The sequence below is a fragment of the Lissotriton helveticus genome, chromosome 5_1 (genome assembly GCF_964261635.1).
Source record: "Lissotriton helveticus chromosome 5_1, aLisHel1.1, whole genome shotgun sequence".
NCBI classification, from domain to species: domain Eukaryota; kingdom Metazoa; phylum Chordata; class Amphibia; order Caudata; family Salamandridae; genus Lissotriton; species Lissotriton helveticus.
In genome coordinates this window covers 1,047,466,742-1,047,488,539 of record NC_136065.1, presented here as the reverse complement: position 1 = coordinate 1,047,488,539, position 21,798 = coordinate 1,047,466,742, and the positions used below count along the sequence as shown (strand labels likewise).

At 45.3% G+C, this 21,798-nt stretch overlaps 1 protein-coding gene across 1 annotated transcript in view; it reads right to left on the bottom strand.

The window, feature by feature from the left end:
• Window positions 1-21,798, bottom strand: part of RRP12 (ribosomal RNA processing 12 homolog) — a 521,209-nt gene that overhangs the window by 127,787 nt on the left and 371,624 nt on the right. The window contains exon 26 of the mRNA XM_078643584.1: window positions 3,525-3,616. Coding sequence (XP_078499710.1) covers window positions 3,525-3,616 — 92 coding nt within the window. The remainder of the gene's footprint in view (window positions 1-3,524; window positions 3,617-21,798) is intronic.

Sequence of the window (21,798 nt, the reverse complement as noted above, 5' to 3'; positions counted from 1 at the left end):
GATTAAGCACCCGCGCCCTAGCAGGATCTTTAAATATGTCTGGCGCGTGCTTTAGGACCCCTTTAAGCATAGGAAGTGTTTTGACACTTTTTTCTGAAGTGGGGAAAGTGTCAAATAAAAAGTCCTCCTCTATAGGGTCAGTGTGCATGTGAACATTGTGATATTTTGCTGCCCTGTCTATAAGTTGATTAAACATGATAGTGCTGTCTGTAGGTGACGGTTTTGTAGGGTATGGGGAAGTGTCTGGGATGGGTTGCGCTTCGTCAGGATCATTTTGGTCATCCCACGTATCATCTTGAGGATCAGGATCCCCTGGTTCATCATAAGTGTACTGAGGATCTTGCCCCACGCCCTCTCCCTCATTGTAATCAGAATGTGTGGGAGAGTAAGGTACAAAAGGCACATCAGGAAAAAAAGGAAGAGTAAAAGGTCTTGAGGGAGAAGTCCCAATGTCTTTTTTCTTTGTAGGAACAGGAGAAGGAGTGTCTTGTGGTAAGGGCCTCTTCTTTCGGTGGTAAACTACCACGTGTCCTGTTTTAGGGTCTATATATAATTTTGGTTGCTCTTCAGTCACCGGATCTGGATGGAAGAGTTCTTCCTCGACAGTCCGTGGCTTTGGCGTCGAAGGCTTCGGTTTATTGACTTGTTTTGGAGTCTTTGGCTCGAGAGCCTTTGGTGTTGGAGCTCCTTTGGGCTCAACTGCCGATTTCGGGTCGGTAACCTTTCTTGGTTCGACTCCCTTTTTCTTTTCAGCGTCCTTTTTTGGATCTGCGCCCTTTTTAGGGTCGACGACGGCGTTCGATCTACGGGAGTTCTTGGTTCGGTACGTTTTTTTGTCCGAAGCAAGGGGTCTTTTTGGGTCGATTGTCTTTTTTGTGTGATCGGCACCTTTTTTAGGATTAGCTGCCTTTTTTTTGGTTCGTCTGTTTTGTTAGGATCGACGACCTTCTTGGCCTCGACGGCCTTCTTCGGTTCCGAGGTTTTCGGTTCCGAGGGCTTCTTGGGCTCGACTACGCTCTTCGGTTCCGAGTTTTTCGGTGCAGAGGGCTTCTTGGGCTCGACGACCTTCTTTGGGTGTACGCCCGTTGGATCGACGACCTTCGTCTTCGGGTGGATGACCTTTGGGTGGACCACCCTCTTTTGTTCTGCGCCTTTCGGGTCGACCAGCTTTTTCGGTTCGACGACCTTTGGCTGGAAAGCTCTTTTTGGCTCGATGTCTTTCTTCGGGCCTGGGCTACCGGAAGGCGTGTGTTTAGGCTTTGGAGCCGAGCCGAGAGGTGGGGTCTCCGAAGGAATATCTCGATCTTGGCTAAGGCCTTTCGGCGATGCTTCGGCCGGAGCCTTCTTTTCTGGGCTGAGTGGAGTGGGGGGCTGAGTACTCACAGTTTGCCCTAGCGTGATCTGGTAATCGGAGTCCGATTGGTCCTCAACGGTGACGATCTCTAGATCGGAGTCGGTGGCTTCGGGGAGATCTTGTTCGTCCTCGAAGATATTCTCCGGTTCCGGTGCCTACTTCTGCATCTCTTGCCTGGCAGCCCGTCGATTCCTGATAGTTTTCTTGGATCGGAATTGGGCACACGCTGGGCAATTTTCTTCTTTGTATTCAGGTGACAAACACTTGTTGCATACTGTGTGCTTGTCAGTATGCGGGAATTTGGAGTGGCGTTGTGGGCACCTTTTAAAAGGACTCCTTTCCATCGACGAAAGTCGTATGTGGCGTCGATAAATCCCAACGGCCCGCGTCGACGACCGGATCAAGATGAAAAGTTTAATGGAGTCGAGGGGTACCGAGCGAAAACAATACCGTCGAGTTCGAAGGCCTTTTGGCCTTAGAAAGTAGTTAGTTTCGGTTCCGAAGTTGGAGTATAGGAAATAACATCCGAACCCAATGGCGGAAAAAAAACAATCTAAGGATGGAGTGGATGCTCATGCGCACTGTAGTCCAAGGGAGGATTCACCTATCTCGTGATACTTCGAAGACTCTTCCAAGACAACAAGGTGCAATCATCCGGACCCAACACTAGGTGGTGATCTATGCTAAGATATGAATTCAGCAGCCCACATGCCTCGAACATGGGGCTTGTGTCGTCTTGGTGCAGAGTCCGGCACTGGGGAAAGTGGCAGGTGTACGACCAGTGCAGGTCTGGATCCACTACCGGTTCCATTAGGGTGCATCGGTGCCAAGGCCGGAGCTGAACCCGATGGAGCCCCCTCTGAGCCACCGGCCCGAAAGGCATGCCTGGAGTGTTAGGTCGCCCAAACATGAGGTACCTAACATCACAAAATTCTTTAAGCTGAGCGGGGGTCCCTTTGGTTCCTCGAAAGGCAGGGAAGCGCGGAGTGGACCCAGGCGTAGATTCCGCGGAACGAGGCCTAAAACATCAAGGCTCCTCAGTAGCATCTGCCAATGGACAGGGAAAAACGCAAGCAAGCTTCTGTTTCTCATGCCTCTTATCTGCTTGACATGACTACTTTGAGTGCATGGACAAAGACTTAGGACTCCCTAAGCAGTGCCAGGACCTTCCTCTCGACCCGGAACAAGACTTTAGGGGCAAGTGGCATGGAGAAGAATGTTGGGCCGCAAGCAGCTTTAGGGAACGCTCCCTCAAAGCCTTCGGAGCCGTGGCTCGGCAGTCGGAGAATAACTGAGTTGTGTCTGAGCTCCAGGCACCACAAGACAAATTAAGTGTGGATCCATCACCGACACGGCGCGATGGCAGGCGCCACACAGTTTGAATCCAGAAGTCTTCTACAATATTGAGGGAAAAACTACTCACCAAAATAATCTACAAAAATGTCTGTAAAAAGGGACTGAGGGTATCTCTCTTCACAGTTGTGTGCTAGCTGGTGCAGAAAAAAAAGAATGGATGTCAGTGCGTCAAGGTGCTGCCTATATAGGTGACGCAGACATCCCTGCTGGCGATGTCAGACAGAGCTGACCAACACCACCTACTGGGGCGCAAGTTTATTGCTTGAGCAAAAGTCTTCTGGATCCAGCTTAACGCCTGCGATATTTTGAGGTAAGGAATCTGCGGCTAGATGTGTCAATCAGATTTATACGTAGGACTCAAGGGTGTTAGCACTGACCCTTCAAATATATTGCAGAGGGCTGAGGCTGTACGCCAAAAACACTTGAGTTATGGCTGCACATAATCAACTGAATTCATGTTAAAGCCAAAAAATGTGAGCTCAGGAAACTTAAAACAGCTCTTTCTGAAGAAAAGTGCTTCTCTGACTAAGCAGGCAGCAAAAGAACAAACTTAAGACTGGTTTCAATATAGCCTTATGTTTTACACTAAGCCAACATAAAAATAGTGACTAAGAAATAGTATAACCATCTGAGATTGAGGACTGTGCTCCAATGGTTGTCTAAGAACCATGCAACAAACTGAGAAGCAGAAAGCCTAACAATGTATCCGACATGTTTTAACAATGATCTTTAATCTTAAAATGATCCAAAGGAAGTGTCAAATGAGAAATACTTGATCAGGCTCTAGCATTATAGAGGACACATTCATGCTCACCCAAACTTGCGAATGAATTTGGTGAATACATTCTTCAGTTTTACACGGAAGTGTCTCCTCACGTCATCCTTAATATTTCCTATTGCTTCCATCTATGGAGTGAAAAGGAGAAAATAGACTTAGAGAAATAGCAAGTTACAATGTAGTTGCTGAAAAGTGTAGCTTCTCAATTATCGAAAAATTTGCTCAATATGCCGCTTCTCAATAGGCCATGGCCACGTTTAAAGCATCCTGGCACATATTAATGATTTTTAGACCGACATTAAAGCTCTATGTCCCTCAGAATAAGATCTCCCCAATCTCCAAAGATCTCATAAGAGAGGATGAGAACAACATGTAATAAAAAAAAAAAAAGAAGTGGGGAAAACCTCCGTTTGCTATGCCTACAATCCATGCAACACTGTGACAAGTCAGCCATAAACGCAAAGGTCACATAGTATTGGAAATATATCTTCCCGCACTGTCAGGCTGATACCCTCAGCCAAATGGTACTGGCTTCGAGTGAATGCCAAAATCAACTTAGAAAACCTTGGTTTACGCCGGCACCCCCCGCCTCTACCTCCCAAAAAAATCTCCCTCCCACTATGTCCCCCAGGTGCCCAATGTTTTAGCTATCCTTGTAAAACCGTACACCCTCCCATCCAAATCTGCTTGCAAAGTAGAAAGGCATTTTCACCATTCAATCCTCCTTAAAAGTGGAAATATCCCCCGCCCCCCAAAGCAAAAGACTCTCCATACATCATGTCTTTAGAAAGATTGAGGACCTGCGTTTTCTCCCTTTCCTGACTAGGGAAAAAAACCTCAATCAATTCTAGTCGGAAAGCCTCTGACAAACACGTAGGGAGGCACCTGGAGATTCACGTTGTAGTAAATCAAATATAGATGTCACAACTAAACCCTACTCTACGGTATAGATGCCAAAAATGAAGCATGGCATCTTTAAAATGCAAAGCAGCTGTGTAAAAAATACAATATTTAATAATGACTGTAAAAGGAAGTCTGTAGAAAAACACATTGGTCACCCCAGACTTTTCGGCTTTTGCTACACACTATATTTTTGCTGGCTTTAGAACTATGTGCGCTTTAACCCTGCTAACCAGTAGTGAAGTGCCCGTGTTCCCCTTTCAAAGATGGTCAAATCGGCATACCCCTAATTGGTATATTTAACTTGTCAAAAAGTCCATAGAATATATGGTACAAAGGGTGCCCAAAGGCCTGGAAGATAAATGCCACTAGTAGACTGCAGCACCTACTTTACCATCCACTATAACAGCAGAGCAAACATGGCTTCAAACCTACCACAGTAGAATGACTAACAGTAATAAACACGCACTGCAGCCTTTTGACAAGTAAAAAACCTTCCCTTTAAATATGAATAAGTCACCCATGTGTAGGTCTTGTAGCCCACAAGGTAGGGTGCGTGGTAATTAAAACTGGGGTATGTAGAACATTTATATTACTTTATGCTACAGTGAAAAAGCCCCAAAAATATTTTCATTGTAGCAGGCCCAGCTGTTCTATGTAGAAAATCAGAGTGAGGATTAAACTACTAATACTTTAGCTGGGGAACAGACCCAGCTGCAATTCATGGTTATCAAAAATCCAACTCAATGTTGATTTTTAATAACTATTAAGAAAAAGTAACTTTTAGCTCCATATAGTACAATCCTGCTTGACAGGTCTGTTGAGCCACATGCAACACTTGGGGAACACTTGAAAGGGGTGATCAGGCTACCAAGACAATTCTTGTGGATCCCCTGTTTGGTTGCTGAAGGACCCTGCTTTCATCCTTTTATGCTGCTGTCTCTTAGTCTGTTGTGGGTACAGTGAGGCCAAAGACTCAGCATATTTAATTTTCCCTGACACATTACAGTTTTGGTCTGGTTGCAGTAAGGCAAACAAGTACTACTATAAAAGTGGGTTAGGTTGCCCCAGGAACTTTCACCCTACTGGTTAGGGAGGGGCCTGGAGTCAACTGTAGGTCTTTACCCAAACATTCAGTAGAGATCAACTTATTGATCCAGGACAGTAATTTAGATATACTGTTCCTGACGGAGACATGGCTCACCTCTAACTCAGAGGCAGACATAGTTAAGGCGCTCCCTGCAGGATTTCTTATTCAATCTCAAGAAAGGCCCATTGGTAGAGGGGGTGGACTAGCCATACTCTACAGAAAACATCGTATCTGTAGGATGACAGATATTGGCGTAACCAATAGCGAAAGCGCGCACTTCGCAATACAAATATCTTCCACGACTTCGATTACAGGCCTGCTGGTATACCGCCCTCCGGGCTGCCCAAAGCAATTTGTCAGCTCGCTATTGGAAACAGTGACTGTATCGGCCTCGACTGCCTCTAATTTCCTGGTGCTGGGAGATTTGAACCTACATTTCAATGATCCTCAGGACAAAATAGGGACTGACCTGCTACTCGACCTGAAATCGTATAATTTGAGACTGACCGCCACGGAGGCTACACATAATAAGGGTTCCCTTCTGGATCCGATCTTCGCCAACATTCAGATGCTTGAATCTAATTCTCGAGTCCCCCTCCCCTGGAACGATCACTTTCATGTCCCTTTCTCTTGGCAGGTCAGGAATGATCTTCCTCGAACCCCGGTTCTATACACTTATGACAGAGCTTGGTCCAAGTTATCCGTTGAAAATTGGATACACAAATTGGAACAGAATGTTCCCCTTCACGACCCTGATCCTGTGAAGGCGGACGAAAACTTCAGGAGCTGGCTTGTCAGCTCACTGGATGTAGTTCTGCCCAAGAAAAGAATTGAGAAAAAGGGCAGAGGGTCTATATCCTCTTGGACTTGAGCGTATCTGGAGGAAGGACTGGGCTGACCACAGTAAGATAACCTATCGAGTGGCGATTAGAGCCTATAAAGTCTCTCTCAAGAATGCCAAGAGTGCATTCTTTGAAGAGAGAATTAGGACATCCTCCAATTCATCGAGAGAAACTTTTCAGATCATTAAGGAATTATTAAAGACCCTGACCCCCCTCTGGCCCCGGACATCTCGGGAGTGAAATGTAATCAGCTCGCAGTGTTCTTTGATTCTAAAAATTCAGAACATTTTAAAAACCCTGCCACAATCAGGGGACACCCCAGACCTGAGTAATAAGTCTCATGCATATGGCCCACAGATGAATACCTTTGCTCCAGTTGCAGTGGAAGACGTCGAAAAAAGCCTATTCGCTATGAAAAGCGGATCGACGAGTGATCCTGCACCTATGTACATTCTTAAACAGGTCTTTGCCACTTTATCACCTCCTGCCACTGGTTTAATCAATGCCTCGCTCTGTCAAGGCACTGTTCCTCCCAGTTGGAAAGGCGCGATTGTAAAAGCTTTACTAAAAAAGCCTCAGATGGATCCCACAGAACTGGCCAATTTTAGACCCATATCACTGTTACCAGGACTTAGTAAGATTGCGGAGAAGATGGTGAACCAGCAACTATCCTCTTTTCTGGAATCTAAAGAGCTACTGCGGAGCTCGCAGACAGGCTTCCGACCTGGTCAGGGAACAGAAACGGCCCTGATTGCAGTTATGGAAGAGTGTGGTAAATAAATAAATAATACCTCTCTTTTTGAATGCATAAATGAATAACAGATAGCTCAATAAATAAGAGTCAAGATTCGAGGTAGTAGGAGTTTTGCAGGTTTAATACAGCATAAAGACAGGGACAGGACAACCTGCACAGGAATAGGATGGCAAGCCCTGGCAGCGCTGCCGGGGTCAGGATCGGAATCGGCGGAAGGATAACTTTTTAATAACAGTACATGAGCATATATACATAACGCAAACACATAGCATTACATCGCAATAGGCGTAGCAGTGGGTGGAGCAATAGGCGTGACGCGTAGCAGTCGCGAAAGATAAGGGTGAAAAGAGGTGTAACAGGGCGTATACATAGACATGTGATGCAAACGTAACAGAATATGTCATGAATGGGGTGGAAACCATGGAGGGGGCTACCTAAGGAGCCGGGACCTCTAACCTGATGGTGCGCGCAAACTGGCAATGACGTGTTACTAGGAGAAGCTGGGGGCTATGAACTCTGTGCTAGGAGCAGAGACTGAAGTCTGGAGAGTCAGGATGACATGTACCTAAACAGTATCTAGTATCTGATGTTTAGAGAACATGTTGATAGAATCCAAATGTTATCGGGGTAAAGGCGAACAGACTCTAAGACTGGAGCATGCATTATTCTACATGTAGTGCGTGATGAAGAATATTAAATGATCATTAAATGCAGTATTTCTCTTACATGGAGACGTAGAGGCTAGACAATGACGGAAACTATTGATGCGATTCAGTAGCTTTAGGAATGCAGAGAAGGAGGGCTGTACTGATAACTCGAATCATAACATACTCTTGGCAGACTCAGAGGCAGAGCCAGGCTGAACCGGGCACTGCGAGGCAGGAAGTAAGTGAAGGGTCGAGGATACAGGCGGGGGCTGTATCGCTCCTCAGCGAGGCTTCAGGGGACAGGAGCTGAATCTGGTGTCCAGGCCCTTTTGAGGCCTAGAAACGGAGATTTTACAATGGAATAACGTGCACACTGAGAAACGTGGCAACGTAGCTTTACATAGGCCTGATATTCGTAGTATTCACGAGAACTGGAAACTGACATACTAAAGGTGGACACAACTATAATTGCGTCTTTAATCGAACATGGGGAATAACATATGCATATTAATCATGCACAGATAACATATTATGGAGGACGCGTAGGGACACAGAACATGGCAAAATTTACTTTTCCACATTCCCTCCTTGTCACTACGTTTCCTTCAGGAAACATCAATATTCATGATACCATCTATTATTTCGTACAGTATCATTTGCTCGTCTCGAATTTTCTTGGAACGGGTTTTAGAATGGGGCTTGGGACTAGGAATACAAGAGGTAGCACAAATGCCGCAAATCGCAGGGCCACATTGTATACAGAGGCAGCAGCTAAATATGATCGCTACTGCAATACCTAGAAAGGACAAGACTTTCCATCCCCAGGCGGAAATTATATTCCAGAACCAACCGGACCATGTCCAGGTGCCTGGATTTTGGTGTAACAGATGGGCAATTTTATGGAGTCTGGTTATAGCTGAATAAACAGACGGCGCGTTATTTGGAATGAAAATGCAGCAACTAGATCCGATGACTCTACAGGCCCCGCCCCTATCGGCCAATATGACGTCAAGGACGAGACGATTCTGGAGCACGACAATTCTCATAAAGGATTGTTCTTCGGTTAAATTACTTAGAGCAGAAGTAGTCTCAATTACTACTGCTTCAAGGGTTCTGGTTAACCTACGTATCAGTTTACTATTCACAACTGTACCTAAATAAGGGAAGACACCTTTATTGATATCTATATATTGTTCTAGAGCAGTTTCAGTATAATCGACAATCGGGAGGTTTCTCTTGTGTCTAGTATGTACTAGGTGGGAATTCCTATGGTAGTCGGGTGGGGCTAGAAAAACCGGTGGCAGTAGGAAGGCAATGTAACAGGTTCCCTCCCAATCGAGGGGCAGACGAACATATGCGGTCTGACCACAAATAAAATAAGAATGACGTGAAGCTTTGAAAATAGATTTCCCACTGTCACTATACTTGACAATAGTAGTACAATCACTATGTCCTACCTGTGTAGAACCATTATTTCGGACACATAATTCGCCTTTGACTGGTAGTACTGAAATTGCAGGTAAGTCTGGAGTAGTATCAGACTGAACATTCAGGACCATGAAATTCGAAGAATAATTACCTAAATTATACACTTCATTTTCTAGATCTGACCCGGTTCTGTGGGGGAGACCTTGCTTGTCTGGAAAACATGTACTGTTAAGAAAAGACATATCTGTTGAGGATGACGTTAACGTGGACCATGCTCCACACGAACCATTATGTGAAAAAGGATAAGGAAAGAGTGGCAGAACTCCCTTCGGTGTCTGAAAAGGGGGGAGTCGACCACACACCCAACAATTAGTGGCATTGCTGGTCTGGTGTGAATAATGTAACATGCGGATGAAAGAATTATTTCGCATAGCGAGGCGGTAAGAGAGTTCATGAGGAGGCAGATCACTAAACGTGTGCTCCACCGTAACATTAGCAGACTTATTTACATGAGAAACTGGAAAATACAGGTAAAATGCATAACTGGTGCAGGAAATCATAATGCTGAGAAATAATATGAAACATAGAAAAACGATACATCGGATTGAGTTTTGACTAACTCTCTCACTATGGGGGTCTATTTTATACATGTCAGAAACAGTCTAACCGTTTCACCTAGGGGAGGACTTAGACAATCAAACTGGCTGACTTATTTTACTAGACCGGAGTTTCAACTTATACTCCTGCTGTGGAGTTTTCTCTAACAGGGAGGGTGCAGTATCATTGTTCTTTGCGGGACAGTCCTTAAGAATAGTACTTTGGTAATCCTTCAAATCCTGGGAAATGTTCTTTGAGACCGGTTTCAGTCCATAAAACTTCTTTATATGTGAAAGATGCACCCAGCCTTTGCGTCCCTCCAACTTCACGGCTGTACGTGTGGCGAGGAGGACCTGTCGGGGCTCCTTCCAGCGAGGCTCCAGCGGACTTGAGCGGTCAAAATTTCGCACCAGGACCATGGATCCTGGAACGATTTCATGCGGTGCCACCTCGGTATTGTCTGGAAATGCGGCGGCAACCTGTGAACGACAAGAGTTGAGGGCAGACATCAAGGAAGCTAGGTAATCTGTCAGCATATTACTTGAAACATCGGTAATACTTCGGGGTCTGGGTGTACCCCACATGTTAGGGGGGCGGCCGAAAACGACCTCATACGGGGACAGACCTGATCTGGAATGTGCGACCATGCGCATATAGAACAAAGCGACTGGCAGAGCTACTAGCCAGTCCACACCTTTCTCTTTACATACTTTGGCGATGCGGATTTTCAGAGTCTGGTTATGTCTCTCTACGAGACCTGCTGCTTCAGGATGGCGTACACAATGGAACTTCCACTGGTACCCTAACAAAAGGGAAACATGCTTCATTAACTCTGAGGAGAATGGCTGGCCGTTATCAGAATATACGACCCTAGGGAGTCCATAACGGGGGAAGAACTCACGAACCAACTGCTTGGCAGTGGTCGCGGCTGTGTAATCTGGGACTGGATATGCTTCTGTCCACCTGGACAAAGCGCATACAACTACAAGGACATACTTGAAACCTCGACATCGCTCCATCTGAATATAATCCATTTGGAGGACTTCAAAAGGGTGGTCAGGAGGTTGAAATCCACCTTGTTCCACCGGGACACTTTTACCTGGATTAAACTGACAACATATCATACAGGTGCGGACTTTCTGCTTGGCTGCAGCTCGTAAATGCTTGTTGAACCAAATGTTCTGGATACTGTCTAACATAGCTTTTTCTCCTAAATGTGCTGGACTATGTGCGGTATTGATAATGACTTGAACCATAGAGTCGGGGAGAAACCAAGTGGCTTTTCCTTTCGTTACCCATCCTTTATCTGTCTGGACCCCTCCTTGTTCGGACCATTTCTTGATTTCTTCGGGAGTAGCATGTAACTGGATATCTATGACATCTTGAGTAGGGTCCTTAACTGTCATACATGTAGTCGGATCTGGAGTGTGTGTCATGTTAACTGGAATGTCTGGAGTCTGTGCTGTAAGCTTGGCTGTGCGATCTGCTAGATCGTTACCCTGGGAAATAATGTCAGTAACTTTCGTGTGTGCCTTGCATTTCATGATAGCAATGGATGTCGGTAAATGTATTGCATCTAACAGAGCTTGAATAAGGAGACCATGCTGAATCTTGGTTCCATGAGAAGTCATGAAACCTCTCTCCTGCCAGAGCACTCCAAAGTCGTGTACGACTCCAAATGCGTAGCGTGAATCTGTGTAAACATTAACTTTCCGGTTCTTAGCGTGTATGCAGGCTTGTGTCAGAGCAACTAGCTCTGCTGCTTGAGCGGACAGGGTGTCAATACGGTGTGTTTCAATAACTTCGGTGTCGGTAGTCACTGCATACGCGGCGACTAGTTCTCCTGTACTTGTTCTCATACATGAACCATCCACATAAAGTGTCAGGTCGGGATCTGGTAATGGAATATCTGTCAGATCTTGTCTTGGCTTGGTCGTGATGTTGACTACTTCCACACAGTCATGTGTGACAGGATTTGGATTAGCTGATGGTAACAGTGTAGCAGGATTGAGAACGTTGCAGCGTCTGATTTCTATGTGTGGCTGAAACAGTGTCAATTCATAACCTGTTAAACGTGCGATTGTCAAGTGCTGAGTTTGTGTTCGGTTTAAAAGAACTTCCACGGAGTGTGGAACTTGTACTGTCAGGGAGTGTCCTAATACTATGGAATCACTTTGTCTGATAGCTAGTGCTGTGGCTGCAACTGACTTGAGGCACGCAGGGAGAGCCTGGGCTACAGGATCTAATGTGCTCGAAAAATAAGCACAAGGCTTGTATTGTGTGAGAACAGATAATGCTGTACCTTCGCGTTCTGTGACGAAAAGTGTAAAAGGCTTACTGTAGTTTGGTGTGGCTAGAACTGGAGCTTGGCATAGGGCTTTCTTTAACTCATTGAAGCTAAGTGTATGTTCAGATGTCCAAGGGAGAACAGTCGATACGGCTGCCTCCTGTGTCGTTAACTGTATCAGTGGCTTGGCTAGAAATGCATACTGAGGAATCCATTGTCGGCAGTAAGAAGTGAGGCCGATAAAAGCACGTACCTCCTTCTGGGTCTTGGGCTGAGGAAGACTCGCTATTAACTGGATACGGTCAGGTGTCAACTGCCTACCCCTCTTGGACAGTAAGTGTCCTAAGTAGACCACTTGCTGGACACAGAATTGAAGCTTCGAAGGGGACACCTTGTGCCCCATCTCGGCTAGGAAATACAGAACTGTGAGGGATGCTCGCTCGCAAGCACGTTCAGAACGGGCTGTGACCAGTAGATCATCGACATACTGGAGCAGGGCAGTGTCAGTTGGCATGTGAATGTTGTCTAGTTGTCTCTTAAGTGCTTGACTGTAAATACTAGGACTTTCTGTGAAACCTTGAGGAGCTCGTGTGAACATATAGCTCCTTCCATTTAAACAAAATCCGAAAAGGAACTGGCTGTCTGGATGAATGGGGACACTAAAAAATGCATTCTTGAGGTCTATGACTGTAAAAAATGAGGCTTCTGAATCAATGGCTGTCAATAGGGAAGAGATATCTGGGACAACTGGGTACTGGGGAATAATACATTTATTAAGCTCTCGTAGGTCAATCACTAATCGATATACTGGGGGTGCATTTGGATCAGTACGTTTCATGACTGGAATGATCGGAGAATTGCATACATTGGAGTCAGTTTCTACAACCACTCCTTGAGCGATGAGCTCGTCAATAATTTTGAATAAGGCTGCTACAGCCTCCGGTGGCAATCTATACTGTCTGATTCGTGGTAACACTACACCTGGCTTGAGAGTCACACGATGGGGTGTGATTTGCATATAACCAACATCAGTTGGACCTTGCGCCCATAGATGCTGCGGAACATTGGACAATCTGGGATCAAAATCTCGTAATACATAGTGACCCTTAAAGTCACGCAGGAACAATCGTATTCCCTCTGGGGAACAGCATATAACTGCACCTAACTCTTTCAGTGTTTTAATACCTAATAGATTCTCTGGACATGACTTAGTAAGTAACAGATCAGTAGTACGGGACAATGGACCTACTTCTAGAGTAACTGGCTTTGATATTTCATTTACAATGGGTTTTCCTGAAAATCCAAGGGAAACATTTCTTGAGCCTGAGAGCGGAGCCCCTGGAACTTCGGCGTGGCTAATTGTGGTTCTACTTGCCCCTGTATCAATCAAAAACTTTCTGTCTTTCCCTAATACTTGACTGTGAACATAGGGACCTTCTTGATCTACAGGTATCTCGATGAGAGGCAAGCCTACCTCCCTCTCTAGGCTGTTTCATGAATATGGCTGATACTCTGGATACTCGGACTGTGCATACTGGTACATCTGCTGTGTAACATGCTGTGTTGCAGCGATGGGCTGCGGTGCTGTAACTGTCTGTGGTGCATTCTGTGGCTGAGGAGTCTGTGAAACTTGTTCTTGTCTAGGCGGACGTGGTCTTTCTTTAGTCTTACCAGTAGCTATGTTGTGTTTCAGAACTGCACACTCGTTTATAAAATGACCTGGCTGTTTACAATAATTGCAGTTCCCTTTAACGGGAGCTGCAGGATGACTGGCTTGATTCGGACCCCTCTTCTGACTGTCTTGAGGAACAGATTGTGCAACTAGTACTTTCATTTTCGTGTCTTTCATACGCTTTCTCTCGTGTTCTTGCTCTTCCCTGATTCTATTCTGGTGATATTGGAGCATCTGTAACATCTGGGACGGGGTATTAGCTTGCCAGGTACTTTCGACTTTCAAAACTCGATTTTTAATTGGTGGACTTGAATTCTCGACTAATTTAGTAACAAAAAGGTGAGGGTATGACTCACTACTTGTCTTGAGGCCACTATTGATGCTAAAGCATTTCTCAAATCTAGAATAAAAATCACTAATGTCTTCGTCTTGTTTCTGTTTACAGGCTGAGATTGCATCCCAGTCTTCCTTTTTCGTTGTTAACAATCTGGGTAAAACTTGAATCAATAATTCAGGTAATTCTTTACATTTCGCTTCAAGACCGGTACCTGGTACTCGTGCCTTATCTTCAGCTTCTAGAACTGCCCAATCGATCTTTTTCTCTCCCACCTCCCATTCTTTTTCCTTGAGCTTTTCATACACCCCTGCGGGCAGCAGAACCTTTAACATTTTAATTATATCTGGATACGTGTATTCTCCCATACGGAGCATGTCTTTTAATTCTCGATGGAACCCTGCTGGATCTTTATCGTGACAGGGAATTAATTTTTTCATCTCTAAGAGTTCCATCTTTGTGATCGGGGTGTAAACAAACACTCGTTCTAGTTCGCCACCCGTTCCTCTAACTGGGTGGACTTCTCGTAACGGATTCTGTCTCTCCATGTAAAATGGTTTACTTTCTGGGGGTGAGACATGAACAAAATGCGGGTTCAAAAACGTTCTATATTTGTGACGCTGTTCTAGAATGACACTAATTAAATCGGTACCTAAACCTTTCCATCTATACTGGAGTAACTCGTTCAGGATATCATGTAACGGGCCTGGATCAGAGTGCTGACCCTCATACAATGTAATGAGGTGCTGAATCATATACATACCCGCCAGTCGTTGCTCGGCTGGGGGCATTTTCAGAAACATTTGTGCCACTATTTCGTCTGGAAAAGTGGTAGAATCAGTAGTCCATCGGACTGCTGATCGGGCTAGTTCTTGTTCATGCATAGTACTTAACTCACTGTAACCGATTCGTGATTTCAGAATGTGATCGGTAGCTTGAAACACTTGTTCTAGAGAACCTTGTTCTGGTGCTGGATGATGGAAAGTTGACTTGTGTTCTAGGCGTAAATGGCGATCTGGAAATCTAGATTTTCCTACATACGCTATTCTGGCGGGATCCTCGTCGTCTACCTCTTCAGTATCAGAGTTACTTTCTTTCTCGCTTACTTGTGCTGCTTTACGCTGTTCGTGTAACTTTATTATTTCTTTACGGATTTTCTTGTACATACTTTCCATAGCACTGATGGTCCTGTGCTTACCCTCGGCTATATTATCACTCCACTTTGTCAGGGTTCTCATTTCGGCTTGATCTTTGGACGGGTAATCTTGTTCTCTTATTAAACAATTAATCAAAAACTTTAGTATCATGAGCTGGATCTCGGCTTTCCTTTGAGACATGACTTCGCCAATGCTTTCTGGATCATCCCCTGTACGGATGAAACGATATATTCTGCCTAGATCTTCTTTCATATTCGGTAGGGTGACTAGATACTCGGCCACCTTTCTTACACGTAATGAATATAAAACCATATTATCCTCGCCTGGGACTGGATCATAGCCGCATTCATTAAGGGCTTTTCTTATTTCTGCTACAGACTGATGTCTGGGCGTACGCTGTGACGCTTGAGCATGTAATTCGGCTGACGTTAAACGCTTGTGTGGCGGCGGGGTCTGAGGAGGGCCTCCTCCTGCGGCCCCTAAACTAGAGTCGTCAACTGATACTCTTCGTACTAGAGTGGCGGGAAATTGAAATGCGGACTGAACTTGTGTGGCGGGCTGGACCTGGGGGACCATAGCAGGTACTGCAAGGGGTACCCCAGTGTCTGGAGAAACGGGGAGTGCCTGATTTACAGGGACTGGCGGAGCGCGAACAGGATTTGCATATTCTGGGACTGTGTCGTCCAAATAGGACGAAATGAAAATATCAGCTGCGGTCTGTTTGTGACGTAGCTTGGTCGGAACTAATGGTGGCGGAAAGTTACTGGATGCCTCCGGGGTCGCTTTTGGCAGGCCCTCGGCAAGAAGAGGATACATACCCTTAATAAGAGCATGCCTCTGTCTGTCTGACTGTTCGGTTTTAACTTGTTCACCAATCTCGATTAATTCCCTTTCTTGGGCTCGTTCCAAGGATTCTCTACTTAATTCTGACCTTCTGATTTCTTTTTCGGTTCTTTTATGAGATTCTTTGTGCCATAACTCGATGGCATCTTTCTGTGACTGTCTGGCTTTCTTTTTCCATAATGCTTCTTCTACTCTCATGATGCACTCGGCATCCCATGTGCCTGACACAGGCCATCTATACTTTTCCTCTAACTGTTTGGTATACTCGACCCATAAATCTAGATACAATATGGCGCTTATGCCATGCTTCTGATACATAAAATGACCTGGACTGTCCCTAGGCGGGACTGGAACTGCTGCTTCTAGCAGACCTTTTCTAGTTCTCAACTGACGCAGTTTTGAAAAGAGCGGCATGACTGAACTATAATCTGGACACAATACGATACACAATAAACACGATAACTACTTCACACTCATACCACGACATCAAGATACATGAAGAACATTCAGAATAACAGTTCGAACAGAATACTACCTGGAATACGGAAAACAGAATACATGAATTTTCTCGAGAACAGAACTGACTAGAACAGAAACTAGATGCACTGCTGAAACAGTACGAAACTTACCGGTCTCATACAGAGACACGTCAGGACCCGTATCCACCGGAGTGGACACTTCGTTTGTGGGCTTGTGTACCACCAACCCACGGACCAGAGTCAATTAAATTGACCCTGTCTAGATACTACCCCAGTAATGGTACTCACCGGGCAGTAAGAACGGAAGGCCTCAGACTGGACGGGACTGCTTGGACGCCGGACGGACGAACTTCGGACTTCTGTTACGGGTGGGCCTCCGGATACCTCGGACCTTGGACTCTCGGCTTGGGCTCTGGTCGGGACTCGCCGCGTTCCTCCACCGTCTCGTCTGGATGCTGGACCGCCTCCTCCGTCTCCTCCGTGGGCCTGAGGGATACTTGAAGCAGAAATATCTGCCGGTGCGCAGAAGAGTTCCGTCACGACTGCAGAGGGTCAGGGGGTCGGCGTGGCTTCACCGACGCGTGGGGAAAGGGCAAGTCCCTATTCGGGCGCCATTATGTGGTAAATAAATAAATAATACCTCTCTTTTTGAATGCATAAATGAATAACAGATAGCTCAATAAATAAGAGTCAAGATTCGAGGTAGTAGGAGTTTTGCAGGTTTAATACAGCATAAAGACAGGGACAGGACAACCTGCACAGGAATAGGATGGCAAGCCCTGGCAGCGCTGCCGGGGTCAGGATCGGAATCGGCGGAAGGATAACTTTTTAATAACAGTACATGAGCATATATACATAACGCAAACACATAGCATTACATCGCAATAGGCGTAGCAGTGGGTGGAGCAATAGGCGTGACGCGTAGCAGTCGCGAAAGATAAGGGTGAAAAGAGGTGTAACAGGGCGTATACATAGACATGTGATGCAAACGTAACAGAATATGTCATGAATGGGGTGGAAACCATGGAGGGGGCTACCTAAGGAGCCGGGACCTCTAACCTGATGGTGCGCGCAAACTGGCAATGACGTGTTACTAGGAGAAGCTGGGGGCTATGAACTCTGTGCTAGGAGCAGAGACTGAAGTCTGGAGAGTCAGGGCGACATGTACCTAAACAGTATCTAGTATCTGATGTTTAGAGAACATGTTGATAGAATCCAAATGTTATCGGGGTAAAGGCGAACAGACTCTAAGACTGGAGCATGCATTATTCTACATGTAGTGCGTGATGAAGAATATTAAATGATCATTAAATGCAGTATTTCTCTTACATGGAGACGTAGAGGCTAGACAATGACGGAAACTATTGATGCGATTCAGTAGCTTTAGGAATGCAGAGAAGGAGGGCTGTACTGATAACTCGAATCTTAACATACTCTTGGCAGACTCAGAGGCAGAGCCAGGCTGAACCGGGCACTGCGAGGCAGGAAGTAAGTGAAGGGTCGAGGATACAGGCGGGGGCTGTATCGCTCCTCAGCGAGGCTTCAGGGGACAGGAGCTGAATCTGGTGTCCAGGCCCTTTTGAGGCCTAGAAACGGAGATTTTACAATGGAATAACGTGCACACTGAGAAACGTGGCAACGTAGCTTTACATAGGCCTGATATTCGTAGTATTCACGAGAACTGGAAACTGACATACTAAAGGTGGACACAACTATAATTGCGTCTTTAATCGAACATGGGGAATAACATATGCATATTAATCATGCACAGATAACATATGATGGAGGACGCGTAGGGACACAGAACATGGCAAAATTTACTTTTCCACAAGAGGCGAGGTGCATTCTGGATTCAGGAGGATCAGTGGCGGTGATCCTCCTGGACCGGAGTGCAGCCTTTGATACGGTTAACCACCGTATCTTATTCAGCGCCTATCTAACATCGGAGTATCAGGCATGGCATTGGCATGGTTAACCTCCTTCCTTGACAATCGGACCTATCAAGTCTGGGAAGGAAATGCATGATCTAGTCTGATCCCCCTCCAGTGTGGTGTACCGCAGGGCTCCTCTTTGAGCCCTACCTTATTCAACGTGTACATGTCCCCACTGGAGGAGGTTGTCGCTCCATTCGGGATAAAAATAGTGAGCTACGCCGACGACACCCAGCTTGTCGTCTCACTTACCCAACTTGACCAAAGTTCTCGATCTCTTCATTCATGCCTTGCCGAAATACATACGTGGATGAGTAAGTCCGCTCTCAAACTCAATGGGTCAAAAACTGAGCTAATGCTCTTGGGGCATAAGATGACATCATTGCCTGATGCCATTTGGCCGGCCTGTATGGGTGATCCCCCGCCTCCTAAAAGTGAAATCAAAAGTTTGGGAGTGTGGATTGATCAGGACCTTTCATTTAAAGTTCAAGCCAAGAAAACTGCTGGCATCTGTTTTGGCTTGCTCCGTTCAGCCCGTAAGGTCCTCCCCCTTCTTCCCGCCTCCTCCAAGAAACTTCTGATTCAGGGATTGATCCTTTCTAAGCTGGACTTCAGCAACGCCTTATATTTGGGCGCTCCTAAAGCTACTATTAATAAGCTACAATATACAGAACTCAGCAGCTAGGCTGCTAACAGGCACTCGAGCAAGGTTATCAGCAAAACCAGCCCTTAGAATGCTGCACTGGCTCCCTGTCCGCGAAAGGATAAAGTTTAAATCCCTTTGTATTGTCCATAAATCATTACAAGGCAAGGGTCCCCCTATTTTGAAAGACCTAATGCTTCCCTACAAAGCCAATAGGCCCCTTCGCTCAGACCATGAGTGTCGAGCCAAAGTCCCCAGAGCGAAAAAGGCGCGATCAGGTGGTCGGCGGTTTTACATCAATGCAGCAACCTTGTGGAATTCCTTACCGCTTAAGCTCCGAGCGGAACCTAGCCTTCTTCGTTTTCGAAAGCTCCTGAAAACATTTCTGTTCCCTCAGGGCTTTAACTCCTCTCTTCCTCAGTAGTCTGGGTGTTTGCAGCGCTGGGACGCTCCTGGGTAACCACGCGCTTTATAAATCTGCATCCAATCCAATCCAACCTCCGCCCACTTTCTTGTGCCAGGCATGAATGTGGAACCTCCAAGCACCCACGTCAAAACACTTTCTGGACCTGCAGAAGGTCACAAGAGGTCTGGAACTGCTGTCTGTGACCTGAGAATAGCCCTGAAGAACTGGAACTGCTCCCGCTTGTACCCAGGACACAAAAATTGACTCCCAGGGCTACATGGCTGACCTCCTGTATGGCTACAGGGAGACCAGCTGCAAGAGGCCTTTTCCTGGAAGGGCCCAGCTGATCAGTAGCAACTGGACCTGGAGCAGACCATGATGTAGGCCACTGCCTGACATCCCGCAAATCTCAAAGAATCTACCCTGCGGTCCTGTGGGCCTTAGAAGTGCTCTCCTGTGGGTGGTTGAGACTTTAAAACCTAACTCAGAAGATAAAATCTTTGACTAGGAAGAACCTGTTTGATAAATCGGACCCACGCTCCATCGCGGCTGGCCTCACACTGCACCCAAGTCCTGGACCATCACAGTTTTACGTGCTATTTTTACTTAAAACTTTAAGAATTCTATCTCCAGTGGCATCTTATTGGATTTTTGTCATTTTGTTTATTACATTTCACTCTATTTTTCTAATTCCATTTTGGATTTTTATTGTTTTGCATTTTGAATTTATTACTGTTTTGATGCTGCATAAATGCTTTATACATTGCACCAAGTTATGCCTGTATGCCCTTTACTGTGGCTACAGTGAGTTTGAGGGTCCACCCCAACAAGGCTGTGATTATTCCTTGAGATGGTTTCCTACAAAGTCCATAACATTTTTTACCACAACAGAGAAAATTGAAACCTCAATGCTTACACCTAGAAAACATATGAACATTGAAGAAAACAAATGAACCTTAAAAATACAGATGGTCTTAAATTCCATGTCTTTCGACCAGTAAAGCCTTCGTAAATTGGAAGCAAAATAAGAAAATTGGGATTTTACTGAGGAACTCTGAAACATGGGATTACTCTGCTCCTCTCAAAACACATACCTATCATCAGCTGCCTGATTAAAACAAACCACCATGTATATCCTAACACTTCTTATTCCACTCATTTAATTCACGCTGCACACACACAATGTGCAACATTTCACTCATACATGCCCACCACCATTACCGTACAGTATTATACAGGACGAAAAAAAGAACAAATAGATAACAAATTACTGCTCAACAACATAATGCCGAAAAACGTATTCTTCTGTAAAACCCCTACCATAGTTTACTATCAATACCATTGCAAAAGTGTGAAATATTATAAAATTTGTGCTAGGGACAGGATAGTTTAGATATCTTCTTGTCCTTTTAAAAACAAATACACTTGCCTTTTCTGGTGCCATGCTTTCAAATGTTTAATTGTGGCAGTGTTAATATTGAGTTAGCTGTCTTGTTGGAAAATAACTATTGTTTGCTTAACAAATACTTACAGTGGACTTACAGCCCGCGTTCTACCACTGGCTTTACTTTCACTCATTTGCTTGCTTCTTTATTCAACAGTTTTAGCTGCCCATCTTGTGTCTGTCCCTTCCCTGAAACATAGCTTCTTTACCATTGGATTGGCTGACTTGTATCGTTTGACTGCTCACTTTTAGGGAACTACTTTAGTTTCATTTAAAGACTCAAAGAGTGTGTGTGTTTTCAAGCTCTTTCTTGTGTGCTTTTCCCCCTGCGAAATATCGCCCCCCCAGCATTGCAAGATCTTTCATGTGCTTCTGCCCCCACCAAACTCCCATTGTCATTCGTGCGGTTCTCACTTTTGTGCCCCCGTAGGCAGCTATTTGCCTCCCCCACCACTCCTCCATTGGCCCCCACCCCACGGTCTTTTTTTCAATTTTTTAAATGTATAATTGTGTGTGGGGGTTGGGGTGGTTGAGAGTCATGTAACCAATAGCTGCTGGCCCGCTTCCTTATAAAAGGGCTTTCTCAGTTATTTTAATCATTTACCAACCCATCCAAGATGGGTAAATAAAAGAAAAATGGCACTGGTTTCATTTCGTAGACATGCTCATGCGTACGGACGCATGCACACACCTACAAAATGCCAGGTCACCACACCGTCTTTTGAATTTTCAGATACTGTACAACATCGCCATAAGCCATTATGACAGACAATATATCCTAAAGAGTTTGCTAGAGCTTGTTTTAAACCAGTATGCATCTCACACCCTACTAAATGAGCCTCTAAGGACTTCTATT